Source organism: Ctenopharyngodon idella, chromosome 10 (genome assembly GCF_019924925.1).
Source record: "Ctenopharyngodon idella isolate HZGC_01 chromosome 10, HZGC01, whole genome shotgun sequence".
Lineage (NCBI taxonomy): Eukaryota > Metazoa > Chordata > Actinopteri > Cypriniformes > Xenocyprididae > Ctenopharyngodon > Ctenopharyngodon idella.
This window is the reverse complement of record NC_067229.1, coordinates 42,944,989-42,959,187: the sequence shown is the minus strand read 5'-3', so window position 1 is coordinate 42,959,187 and position 14,199 is coordinate 42,944,989. Positions and strand designations below refer to the sequence as shown.

Genomic DNA, 14,199 nt, shown 5'->3' with positions numbered 1-14,199 from the left:
ATCATACATTTTGCATAATTTATAAATGATCACAGAGAAAAACAGGACATCATACACTTGCAGGATCACACACTACCAGATTGTCAAGTCGTTCCAACTATAGATATATGTATACACAGATGCCACATTCGACCACTCCAGACACATCAGCCTGCCATCTTGGAACGGTGCTTACATACAGTGGCCAATAGAAACAGCTACTAATGAGGCAGCTATGTTTATATATAATGAGGCAGCTATGTTTATATATCTATGGTTCCAACACAACAAACTCACGAAGAAACATGTGCCTTGTTGCTAGGAGATTTGTGACAAATGAAAACGATATCCATTCTAAAATTGGCTCAAAATATCGAACATGTTTGATATCTTCCAACTAGACTGAATCATAAGTTGCATCCCAAATGACGCACTATACACTATGTACTCATGCATGTAGTACGTGAAATGTAAAAGGTTATTTTGTCATTTAACAACGGAGTCCGATACCCCCTCCCCCTCCGCTACGTAATTAAATCTGTGACAGTTGAGTGCATGAAGTGTCCAACATTCCACACTTTGTTTTTTCCGTTAATTTAGTGCATCATCCGGGTATTTAAAGTGCACTTTTTCTTTTTGGAAATTAAGTACTTATTTGTACTTAAAAACTTCATAGAATAGTGCATAAGTACGCAAATTGGGACGCATCTATAGTCTCAAGCTAAAAAATCAGAGTTAGTGGCCACCATGCAAGTTTCGGCAAAATCGGTTAACTCTAACTGCCTAAAATTGGTAGGCTCTGACTTTTGGCAGTTAGACTAATCCAGACTGCAAACAGGGCAAAAATCTGTGCAAAAGACATGGGAATAAAGTTGTTGCGAAGCTTTCAAGAGTTTGACTCTTTACATTTCCATTAAATCCCTTTTAATTAAGAGTTGCCCTTTAGTGAGAGTGTCTTAGTCAAACACTCAAGTCTGTCTTTGACAAGGGGACAGTTTAAATTCAGTGTGCTGAATAATACTTTCTTGCTGCTAGTCCAATTTTGACAGGATACTTCGGTATTAAAAAAATGCATGACAGCAGTTCATCATACTTCCACGCTGGCATTTGTGAATCCCTTTTTTCCTTCATTCACAAGCAAGGGTCTTTCTGTCCGGGTGTGCCAAACCAGTACCTGAAAAAGACGAAGAGCCCATTTTTCTTTTTGCTTTGACAAGCCTTGTACTTTGCAAAAGAAAAAAGAAACTAAAAAGATTTGGTAAGGTTATAAAGATTCAGGTTTAGGACTCACCTTTGTGCAGTTAGAGGCTTTGGGTTCCAGGTCACTGAGAGTGACCAGATCCTGTAGCAAACTGCTCTCCTGGTATCCGCCTTTTACCCCTTTTAGCTTAAAGTAGGCTTGAGGTTTGCTGAGGATGAGCTGAAGGTTCACTGCAAACCCAGCCATGTCGATGGCAAAAGGCCGACGAGGGTCAAACACCGTCCTCCAGCCGAACACTTTGCCTTGAGAATTGATTTTTGGCGACTCGTACCGGAGACCTCCGACGAAGGCGACCGGCCAGACAGATGCTTTACGAGTCCATCGCATCTGCGGTACAAAGAGTATGGAACAGGTCATGTGAAAAAACACAAACAATGAACAGAGGTTCAAATGTGTTGTACCTCCTCAAACAGCTCCAAGCTGTAAGTATTATCATCATCTGCAAAATACACAACTCCTTTATGACCCGAGCTGGAGTTGATGTTCTCCCTGAGCCAGCGGAGAGCCAGGTTCCTCTGCATGGTTCCACGTGGAATACGTGCATTTTTGGGCTTCTTCAACACTTTGAGATTCAAAGGAGTCTCTACATTCAAGTGGGTGTAATTCAGTCCCGTGTTCTCCAGCAGTCTGGACACCATCGCCGTCCTCTGTGCCGCGTCCTCCACCACTAGCCAGTGAAGTTTGGGGACGTGTAGGAGAGTGTTAGTGAGGCGGATCAACTCTGCCTTCTGGACAGGCCTACTGTAGGTTGGAGTTATTACATGAAGAGTTGGCAGTGCATCAGACCAGGGTAGAGAGTGGCTGTAGACGTATTTCATCCGGGTGATCTCAGTGATGTGCTTGTTCTTTATGATGCAGGGCTCATGAAGTCTAAAGCTTCTTTGGTGAGCTTTACCGACCCCAGTTCTGTTAGCTGTCCATCAAAAAAAAAGAAAAAAATTCTCCAAGAGTTTAGAGTAGGGAGGTATAAGTGGGTATTATCAGGTGTACTGAAACAGGTGTGTTAGCGTCAAAGTTCCAGTTGCAAAAGCAGTCTATGGAGGGGCAGAAATCTCTCAGATTTCATCATTTCATTTGTGTTCTGAAGATGAACGAAAGTCTTATGGGTGTGGAACGACATGAGGGTGAGTAATTAATGACAGAATTTGCATTTTTGGGTGAGCTAAGCTTTTAAGGCCCTGTTTCCACCTGGTATTAAGATGTGCTTTTGTTGATCAGATCACAAGTGAACGACACTAAATACAGGTGTAAACAGGGTGTAAAATGTTTTGAGCTTGTCCACTTTCAACCACTTCCAGACGTAGTCGAAAACACATTCGACCGGATTGATTTCGTAGTGTAGACGCTCATGTGATCGAATGCATTCGAACAGCCACAAAATACCACCTACTGACTGAATGCTTAAACATTGTAGGAAGTGTGCTAGCCAGACAGGATTTAAACTTTGTCGGCTGAAGACCCAAGTTTGGTTTGAAGACGAAAAACGTACCAAGCACAATGTTCTTTTAGCATTACTGATTTTTTTTGTCCATTAGATCAAAAGATCTAAAAAATAAATAAATAAATAAATATTTACCCACCCAGAGACCCTTCGCTCAAAGAAGTGGTTGAAAATAGGCAAAAGATACAGATTAAAACACCAGGTGTAAACAGGAATGTGTCTCCTTCGTCTACTTGTGATCCGATCGACCAAAACGCATCTTCCCCGCTAGACCCACTGGTGTTAAGGATGTTGCCTAGTAACGTTCCCAGTACGTTCCGAGACGGTCACGATGTGGAGTTCTTTTAAGGGTTGGGGGACGTTATTTGGCGGACCTTCACAGAACATTCAGGACATTCTCTGAATGTCCCTGCTGCCCTTGTCAAAAAATTGAATTGAAAATTAGAACTAAATTGACTTACAAAAGCAACTGTTCAGTGTATGAACTTCAACAATGGTGACAATTTTCAGATAAACAAATTAACTCCGAGCATCACAAAACAAGCTACTAAAGTCACAAAAAGATTTTTGTTTATTGCCACCATTGTTGAGGTTCATACGCTGATTCTTGATGTCTGTGTGAGTATAAAAGACAGTGCTCAAAACTGTCTGTATAATGAATTTTAAAAAAAGACAAAACTCATAAAAAAAGAAAAAACTAACCATTAACACAGAGTTTAGACTCTGGAAAGGATTGGTGAATCAGTATACTCCATTATGACCATCATTAAATAACCAAATTCATCTGATCAGAATTTCTATAGCAATTTTTGCTGTAACAAGAGTGTTTTGGAAACACAGTTAAAGCAGCCAGAGAAAATCTAATGTTAAAATGTCAAGAATCAAGATCCCATCTAAAGCAAGCACTCACCTCCATAACGGTGACTTCAAACTTTATTATTTTCTATAAAACATCAACATCTAGCCTGTTACCTGATAACGTTCACAGAACTTTCAGAGACGGTCACAATGTGGAGTTTTTTTAAGGTTTGGGGGACGTTATTTGGTGGACCTTCAGGGAACATTCAGGATGTTCTGGGAATGTTTAGGGGACTATTACTATAGGACGTTCTTCCCAAATGTCCTCTTTGTAACGTTCTCGCACGGCCATAAAATAACCAAAATAGAACGTCCCCCTGAACTCATATCGGGAATGTCATTAAATGACCAACAGAGGTTCGTGTGGGAACGTTCTGTTAATGTCCCAAATATCCTCTTTGTAACGTTCTTATGTGACCATAAAATAACCAAAATGGAACGTCCCCCTAAAGTCATATAAGGAACCTTGAACTGCAGCACTTTCACTACCAAAAGAGGATGTTTTAGAAATGTCCCTAATGTTCTGTAAAGGAATTTTCGTAACCTTTTGAGAATGTTTAAGGAACATTGCTCAAGGTCACGAGAATGTCGCCTTCTATGTGGGTTAATACCAGGTGTAAACAGGGCCTTATTTTGAAGATCTGAAAAAAAAAAAAAATGCATCTTAATACCAGGTGTAAACAGGACCTTAGTGGAGTAATGTAGGGAATAGTAAATGAGGTTATAGAGACAGAGCGCATTTAGGCCACACCCACACCGGGGGGAAAACAATCCGTCTCCATTGACTTTGTATTGCGTGAGGCTGCCTCCTTGTTATATCTGACTTATAACAGAAAACAGAACAATGCCTTAAAGCTGCTGTGTGACAAGGTGTACAGCAAACAAGCTAAAAAAAACCCAGAACTAAGTTTTTATAAGCTACCGAACCATAAAAGCCAACCTTTAATGAGACAAAAGTAGATACAGGCAATAAGACGTGAAGCATCAGCAGGAAGAATGGGTAAATCTTGGGATCCTGACACTTAGTATCCCTCAGTAAGCCTACGTGTGCAGTAAACATTTTGTCACTGTTAAGTCAAATATCCAAATGTCAGTTTTATATATTATATTTACTGTCGCTGATTACATGACATGTCACGTTCTGTCTCAATCGCCTGTATCCACTTTTTAGTCCTTAAACGCTCGTTTTCTGGGTCGACAGCTTATAAAAACTTCTGGGTTTTTGGTTCTGGGTTTTTTTAGCTTGTTTTCTGTACACCTTGTCACACAGCAGCTTTTAGACATTGTTCTGCTTCTTGTTATAAGTCAGAAATGACAAGGAGGCAGCCTCACGCAATACAAAGTCAATGGAGACGGTTGGGATTGTTTTCCCCCCTGGTGGGCGTGGTTTTCAGATTATGACGCGTGTTGCTCTGTCTCTATAGGGGACGATTTCAAACAGCTTTTAATCATTCACAAAGCCTGACACAAGACAGTACTAAATGCTACTCGCAACCAGATATGCAACAGGATGAGCCACAACATCTAATGCCATGTGCCAGTGGCACCAAAATGTAAGATGCTATACCATTAAATGCCTAAAATAACTTGTAGCATTTGAAAGAATGATCTTAGTATTTACCTTTCAGAACTGGAAGCAACGGGTTGCCAGAACGTTGGTGCCAAAATGTGATGAGTAAAGTCCATGGTAACACAATCAAAACGAGTGCCAGGAAGTCCTTTCTCTTCGGCATGTCTTACCTGTGGCAAACAAGTCATCTTAGGGATTGGTATTAAACAGAGTGAGATCCAGTCAGACGAATAAGTGATGGATGAAAATGATTTTATTCATAAGTAATGAATAAAATTAATAATAAAAATAATAAACCAATGAATGGTTAAATAAATTTGCAAGTAATAATCAGCTTTTAATAGTAAGTAACAATAAACCAGTCTGTAAAACAATATCTCTGAGTAAAATAACATTGCCACAAAAGTAAAAGAAGAAATGCCCTTACTGCTACAAGCGAGATTCAAGAGCAAGAAAGAGTAGCTCTGTAGGAACTTTACAAACACAAATAATTTCAGATCAAATGAGGAACTGGGAAATCAATCATGTCAAAAAAAAAAAAAAAAAAAAAACATTTCTAAGAATCAGGTCTATCCCCTTTGGTACTACATTCTGCAAGTGTTGCTAAACAGTGGTTTTAACACTCTTGAGGGCTCATGCAATATTTGACATCAGACAGGGTAACAGACTTGGCAGACAGAAATAAGAAAGGAAGTAGCATGTCTCAAATTCTGAAGAAGTGGCAACAAAATGTAGACATTATATATATTTTTAAAGCAGCTGTGAACTAAATGTCTGAATTGAATAGATGGATATGAGTATATGAGCTATGAGTATATGATATTAAAAGATATTATGGATAAAAAGAACATTCATAAATGGATTGATATAAGAATAATTCAAATATATTTGGAAAATAATTCGAATTTTTGAATATGTTGAAGATAATTTACTTTTTTTTTTTTAAATTTCTATTTGTTTTCCAGTTGAAATATATTTAAAGTGTTTTTTAAAGTTCAATAAATGCATGATGTTTAACTAAAAGTCAATGTGTAACTTTTAAATAACCATGACCTAACCATAATCGAGCAGCCTTGCTTTATAAGTGCCATTTGCTAAGGTAAAAATCACTATCAACATACTTAGGGTTAATTATTGAAACATTTGCTGTCATCACTGCACATATCCTTGTATTGTTCAGCATAGCGATTCATAGCTTTTAGGATGAGCTAAGTCAGGTTCTACTTGAAAAAAGTCTGGAGGGAAGAAAAGAGAGATCCTCTGCAGCTTCTTTTTCCCAGAAAATAGGTCAGCATAAGCTTTAAACTGAATACAAATTTGAAGATACTAAAAATTCTAATGCATTCTCTCAATCTCAGGTCTCTTAAGAGGTGTTTGAGTATGTGTCTTCAATTTCACGTCTTCAGTAGATACTCCAGCAGGACATTCTCTATGATAGAGATGTTTTTTTGTTTCTCTGCATGTTAAATGAGCTTACCGGTGTTTATCCCTCTCTTTTCATAGTCCCAGCAGCAGTCAATGTCTGAGCAACTCCATCAGGAACTGCATCACATAATCACATTATACTCAGATATCAAAAACTGTAATCATTTGATGTACAATTTCAAATAATGAAAAATATATAATAGATAGTGAAATATTTTAGAGCATAACTGGAACAAATATATATTCCAGATATGAATTCCTGGTCAGCATGTCATGCCATAAAAATTCATGCTGAACATTCTCTATGGTTTGGCAGGTCATTCTGTCCATAAGAATTTCAGACAAACATGTCAAACAGGGAGATTAATGAATGAGAACTCTGCTCAGGAACAGAGCAGCTCTGAAAACCGTAAACACACACACACACATACATTCTATCTCTGTCAATTATTTGGGTGTTAGATTTAGGTCAGACCATTGTGTGTCTCAGTAAGCCACAAAATAATGAGCGCCGCCAGGGAATCAGACTGAAGCCTCTGAATTGAGCTGAAGTATTTTATCTTGTCTTAAGCCAGTAAAACTGCATAATGGCACATTAATATTTAACAAATTATAATATTCTAATTTCTTAATTTACAATATAAATAATATGGTAACACTCTAAAATAAGGTTCCATTAGTTCATATAAGTTAATGCATTAATTAACAATGAACAACACATCTATTACAGTATTTATGAATCTTTGTTAATGTTAGTTAATAAAAATACAACAGTTCATTGTTAGTTCATGTTAGATCAGGTCCGTTAAATAATATGAACAGATACATCTTTTGATTTTAATAATGTATTATTAAATGCTAAAAATTAACATTAACTAAGATTAATAAATGCTTTAGAAGTATTTTTCATTGTTAGTTCATGTTTACTAATGTTAACAAATGAAACCTTATAATGTTATCAATAATATAATAAAATTATATATATTTAGGTATTTATAAATATTTGTATATATTCATATTATATATACGTAAATGTATATATAATAAGAATTTAACATAGGCTAATAGTATTTATACAACATGGAAGTATTTTTGTCCTGACATTATGCTAAATTCAAATTTATAAAAGGAAAAATAAAAATAAACAAATTTAAAAAATGAATGTGGAGGAATGTGCTTATTTGTCATGAAATTAATGGCATAATGCAAACAAATCTTTTCATTATGGACATGATTTCATGAGATTCATTCATAATGTTCTCCAAAACTGTCAAATAACCAAAACTCCTTTACATTTTCTACACGATCAATGCTTTAATCTTTCTGAAGATACTTCATGAGCATCATAATCGCTTGCCTGTCCCCATTGCTTATGCAAGAGGCCCAGATTCACTCCTTACTGTTTAGACAAACATTTAAACAACCAATAAAAAGGCAGCACTGCTTGGTGCCTCGCACTTGTCTCGGTTTGTTTATTGTGCGTGTGTCCCAGATGGAGATATGGATTTGTTGCTAAAACTGGCTGTAAGAGAAAACTGAAGCTCTATATATTCAGCACAACTCAAGCTCGCATTAAAAAGCTTAGCAATTGTGAATTTTTAAAACGGTGACAATAAAACATTTAAACACCATACATCTCACACTTTTGCATTTAAGAGGAAAGCATATCAGCATTTAAAGTTTTTATATTAAAGCCAGATATACTTACATTTTCCACCTATCTCTCGTCGCCTTGACGTGACCATTTACACACTGTGTATCAGTCAGATATCCTGCTGCTGGCCTTTGAGAGAGAAAAGACAATAAGAGACAGAGAGAGAGAGACGGCTGCTGGGCTGGTGTCAGCACTGCCAGGGCCAGCAGGGGGATGAGGGGTCATCCCTCTAGAAGAATGTGTCCTCTCATTCAGACAACAAAGACTGCAATTGTGGATGCTGATGGGAGATGGCAGCAGAAACAAAGGGCAATCATCAACAACGTCATCAACTGAAATTCTCAAAACATGAGGAATACAATAATATTACCTCAAGAATGAGGCTTTGTTTTATCCATGAAGTTTCTGAGACTGCTCTGAGATTCTGTGAAGTGAGAGTTTTCCTCATGATCATCACACAATGTCTTTCCTGTGTATTTATCACAGATCAGATCATCCCACTTGAGTAAAGCTGCCATGGTCTGCCTCAATCACTGTGAAGAGGCTGAGTTTAAAAGAGGACGCAAAAAATTAGACAGCAAAATCAGAGTGAACTGGAGATTAGGCAGTGAAATCAGATGGAGATGGAAATCGGACAGTAAAAGCAAACTGTGGTGGACGTCAAGGAGTGAAATCAGACTGTCAGAAAGTATATTCAGACTGAGGTGGAAATCAGACAGGAGGAGATAAGAATGCAAATCATAGAGTGAAATCAGACTCGGGTTGATATCAGACAGTACTGAGGTGGAGACTGGATGGTGAAATCAGACTGTCAAGTGAAATCAAAGCTAGATATCAGAAAGTGAAATCAGACTGGGGTGTAGATCAGAGTGGAGATAAGATGATGAAATCAGACTCCAGTGGAGACTGATTTTACTATCCAACCAGACTGAGGTGGAAATCAAAGAATGAAATCAGACCGTCAGACAGTGAAATCAGGATGTGGTGGATCAGATAGTGAAATCAGACTTTCAGAAAGTAAAATCATGAAGTGGCTATGAGACAATGGAATCGGATTGAGGTAGAAATCAGACAGAGGTGGAGATCAAACTGCAAAATCAGCCTGAGTTGGAAATCAGAGAGTGAAATCAAACTCGAGATGATATCAGATAGTAAAGTGAAACAGGTGGAGATTGGATAGTAAAATCAGACTGTCAGACAGTGAACTTATTAAGCTGCATATCAGAAAGTGGAATCAGACTGAGGTGCAGAATGAGATATCAGACCAAAGTGGAGATAAGATGATGAAATCAGACTCTGGTGGAGATGAGACTGTGAAATCAGACTCAGGTGGGGATCACACAATGAAATCAGACTCAGAGAAAGAAATCAGTATATCAGACAGTGAAATCAGGATGTGGTGGATATCAGGCAGTGAAATCAGACAGAATGTAAAATCATACTGAAGTGGCTATGAGACAGTGGAATCAGACTGAGGTAGAAATCGGATAGAGGTGGAGATCAGACTGCAAAATCAGCCTGAGTTGGAAATCAGAGAGTGAAATCAGACTCGAGTTGATATCAGACAGTAAAGTCAAAATGAGCTGGAAATCAGACTGAGGTGGAGATCGGATAGTAAAATCAGACTGTCAGACAGTGAACTCAAGCTGCATATCAGAAAGTGTAATCAGACTGAGGTGCAGATCAAAATGACATATCAGACCAAAGGGAAGATAAGATGATGACATCAGACTCTGATGTAGATGAGACTGTGAAATCAGTCTCAGGTGGGGATCACACACTGAAATCAGACTCAGCTACAAATCAGAGAAAGAAATCAGTAAATCAGGATGTGAAATCAGACTGTCAGAAAGTAAAATCATACTTAAGTGGCAATGAGACAGTGGAATTGGACTGAGGTAGAAATCAGAAAGAGGTGAAGATCAGACTGTAAAATCAGACACAAATTAGGGAGTGAAATCAATCTTGGGTCGATATTAGACAGTAAAGACAAAATGAGATGAAAATCAGACATTGAAATCAGACTGATGTGGAGATTGGCTCTCAAAGAGTAAAATCATAAACCAAGATATCAGAAAGTGAAATCGGACTGGAGTGTAGATGAGAGCGAGATATACAGTATGACTGAGGTGTAGATTAGGAAGTGCAATCAAACTGAGGTGGAAATCAGACTATCAGAAAGTAAAATCAGACTGAGGTAAAAATCAGACACAGGTGGAGATCAGACTGAGGAGGAAATCAGACTGGCAGACAGTGAAATCAAACTCAGGTTGAAATCAGTGAAATCATAAAACTGGATATCAGAAAGTGAAGTCAGACTGGGGTGTAGATCAGAGTAAGATATCCAAAAGTAAGATAGACCAAAGTGGAGATAAGATGATGAAATCAGACTCAGGTGGAGATAAAACTGTGAAATCAGACTGAGGTGGAAATTAGAGAATGAAATCAGACTGTCAGTGAAATCAGGATGTGGTGGATATCAGGGAGTGAAATCAGACTGTCAGAAAGTAAAATCATACTGAAGTGGCTATGAGACAATGGAATCAGATTGAGGTAGAAATCAGACAGAGGTGAAGATCAGACTGCAAAATCAGGTGGAAATCAGAGAGTGAAATCAAACTCAGGTCAATATTAGACTAACTGTGATAGAAATCAGACATTGAAATCAGACTGAGGTGGAGATCAGATGGTGAAATCATAAACCAAGATAACAGAAAGTGAAATCAGACTGGGGAGTAGATGTACTATAGAGTAGATATACTACTGAGGTGTAAATTAGAAAGTGAAATCAAACTGAAGTGGAAATCAGTAAAACAGACTGTGAGAAATTAAAATCAGACTGAGGTAGAAATCAGACACAGGTGGAGATCAGACTGAGGAGGAAATCAGATAGTAAAATCAGACTGGCAGACAGTGAAATCAAACTGAGGTGGAGACTAGATGATGAAATAAGACTGTCAGTGAAATCATAAAACTGGATATCAGAAAGTGAAATCAGACTGGGGTGTAGATCGAAGTGAGATATCAGACTATGGTGGAAATCAAAACAAGATCAGCCAAAGCAATAAAATACTCCGGACGAGATGAGTTTTTTTTTTTTTTCATCAGACTGAGGTTGAAATCAGACAGTGAGATTTAACTTTTTCCCGCTTTCACTTTTCAGATTTCAGTCCCATTTAAATAGCAAATAGAGAACATTTGTGAACCATTTTTTACAATAATACTACAGGTACAAATATCGTCAGTTCCTGAATACTAACTCTACGATCTGAAAGTATGCATAATGACTGTTGCTATGGCAACAGATGGAACAAATCTGGTGGCAGATCGCTTGTAAAAAAAAACGACAGACGGTTCGCACTGACACTGCTCCTCTGCTCTGTTCTCCCTCTCTCCCTCCCCCCTCTCTCTCGTACTGATGTGTATTGTTTCAACATGAGATTTCCTCCTCAATCCAATCTGCACAAAAGATGTGCAAATACAGAACCTGAAAATGCCCTGCCCTGGTTAAACTGACAAATCACACAAAAACCAAGAGACCAGTTTTAGTGGCTTTTAGTTTTAAGAGACCTAATTTTAAGTGGCATCTGTCACTAAATCATTTAATTAGGTCATTAAAAGCTATTAATGCAATACTTTACTTCACGGGACAGTGCTGTGAGCTCCTGGGGCAGTTTGGCTGATGTCCATTTATTGATGTCTGTGCACATGTCACAGCTGAGTTTAAAAACACCCTCTAACTGTCCTAATCGATGCCTTCAGTGAAGCAGATAGATAACCCTGCACGGTCACGTTCACGTGCTACAGTAATCACAGTTTCTGAGCTGTAAAGACTAAACCCAGAAAAGAAACATTCAGCGACGTATTAAACAGCCTTGTCAAAATCCTTAGCGCAGCACTTCCATGTGACTGGGTCTGTAATTCTGTAATTTTAGAAATTATATTTACAATAGCAGAGTATGAACTAATGATTTTTCAGTATATTGATTGTAGATGAAGATATTATCATACCTGAATGCCTTCAAGTGAGCTGAGTCCCACCCTGTACAAATTCTTCACTCGTTTTTGTTTTTCTTCCCTTGCTCCTGCAAATGCTTTTAGATAATAATAAAAAAAAGAAAATTTAAAGGCACATTCTAATCTAAAATGTTGTTTTTACAAAACAAAGAAAACAAGACATACAGTGTAACATAACCTTATCTGAAGAGGAGTAAAGCATCCTGTGCTGCTTCTCTCTTTCTCTCTCTGTATGTCTCACTCACACACACACACACACACACACACACACACACACATATGTACAAACACACATAAGTTGAAACATGTTGATTTCTGAAAAATTCCATGTGCGGACACATCCGTTATAGAGACATTAGGCATTAAAGGTGCGGTAAGTAGATTTTTAACAATGCTGTTGGACATTATTGATATTTGAAATCAACCCAAACACACCCACCCCTCTCTTCATTGTTCTGCCTCCAAAACTCACACTCCAATCCTAACCACCCTGCTCCGAGTCGGTCTTGAACCCCGTCCCGATCACTGCTGGCATGCGAGGCGAATCATTAACAATTACGCTAACCACCAAATTCTCTAGTGGTCGTCAGTGTGCAGTGGTTTAACTGCAAAACTCTCACTATCTGGCCATTGTTACACACGCAATGCGAGTGGATGTCTGTTTATCACAGCTGATGCGCAACAAAATTCTTCACGAAAAATAAAGCGCAGTTACAAATTAATGTATTTAGGTTAATTCAGCGATAATAGGGCATATTTTTTAATAAAATCTGTTAATTTTCGATGTTATCACTTTTAGGTTACCAGTGTTTTTCAGTTTAGATATTAGCACTGAAATTTTGAGGTCACATATTGTACTCCAAGTGGATATTTCTCAGGGCTGATTTTGTCTGACGAAATTCGCCAACATGTTATCACACTATATGGGGTAAGTTGTCAAAGTGGAAATCTGAATAAGTTATATAATAATTTCAATTAACAATATAATACAGTGCCCACCACTAATATTGGCACCCTTAGTAAATATGAGCAAAGGCGGCTGTGAAAATAAATCTTCATTGTTTATCCTTTTGATCTTTCATTCAAAAAATTCACAAAGTTCTAACCTTTCATTTAAGTAAAACAATTGAAAGTGGGGGGAAACTTACATTATGAAATAAATGTTTTTCTCCAATACATGTTGGTCACAATTACTGGCACTCCTAGAAATTCTTACAAGTAAAATATCTCTGAAGTATATTCCCATTCATATAATTTACTTTTTGTAGCACACCAGGGTGATCATGAATATGAAATTGTCCAGCCATGACTTCCTGTTTCACAGGAGTACAAACATGTGTAAACACAAAGGCCAAATTCCCATAATCATTCATCACAATGAGAAAAACCAATGAATATAGTTCTGATGTGCAGCAAAAGATTGTTGAGCTTCACAAAATAGAAAATGGCTATAAGAAAAAAGCTAAAGCATTGAAAATCCCCATTTCCACCATCAGGGCAATAATTAAGAAGTTCCAATCAACTAAAGATGTTACAAATCTGCCTGGAAGAGGACGTGTGTCTAAATCGTCCTGATGTGCGGTGGGGAGGAGAGTTTGAGTGGCCAAAGACTCTCCAAGGATCACAGCTGGAGAATTGCAGAGATTAGTTGAGCCTTGGGGTCCTCTGCTCTCCTCCAGAAACAATCTCCAGCATATTCAGTTGTCAGACAAGACTGGAACTTCAAACGGGACCTGATTCTATGGTCAGATGAAACTAAAAAAAAAGAGATTTTTGGCAGCAAACCCACCAGATGGGTGAACATCTTGTTCAGAAACATGGCATCATGGATTCTATCAAATACTAACAGATAAAAATCAAAACCTGACCGCTTCTGCTAGAAATCTCATAATGGGCCGTGGTTGGATCTTCCATCAGGACAATGATCCAAAACAAACATCAAAACCAACACAAAAATGTGTCACTGAGCACAAAATGAAGCTTCTGCCATGGCC

The 14,199-nt window shown here is 37.9% G+C and overlaps 1 protein-coding gene across 1 annotated transcript; it reads right to left on the bottom strand.

The window, feature by feature from the left end:
• Positions 1 to 4: 4 nt before the first annotated feature.
• LOC127520478 (galactosylgalactosylxylosylprotein 3-beta-glucuronosyltransferase 1-like) lies at positions 5 to 12,421 on the bottom strand. The gene is made up of 8 exons (XM_051908606.1): positions 12,200 to 12,421; positions 8,559 to 8,732; positions 8,243 to 8,468; positions 6,587 to 6,651; positions 5,161 to 5,279; positions 1,642 to 2,153; positions 1,271 to 1,567; positions 5 to 1,153 (listed from the first exon to the last, which is right to left on the bottom strand). Exons 5-8 carry the CDS (start codon positions 5,270 to 5,272, stop codon positions 1,067 to 1,069), a joined length of 1,008 nt encoding a protein of 335 aa, XP_051764566.1. The 5' UTR covers positions 5,273 to 5,279; positions 6,587 to 6,651; positions 8,243 to 8,468; positions 8,559 to 8,732; positions 12,200 to 12,421; the 3' UTR covers positions 5 to 1,066.
• Between the last annotated feature and the right edge of the window lie 1,778 nt (positions 12,422 to 14,199).

Excerpts from the sequence above, each read along its gene's own strand:
- LOC127520478 (XM_051908606.1), bottom strand. The coding sequence starts at position 5,272 with ATGCCGAAGAGAAAGGACTTCCTGGCACTCGTTTTGATTGTGTTACCA. Across the intron at positions 2,154-5,160 it reads GTTGCTTCCAGTTCTGAAAG|CTAACAGAACTGGGGTCGGT; the intron begins GTAAATACTAAG and ends TTTGATGGACAG. Across the intron at positions 1,154-1,270 it reads AAGCCTCTAACTGCACAAAG|GTACTGGTTTGGCACACCCG; the intron begins GTGAGTCCTAAA and ends CGTCTTTTTCAG.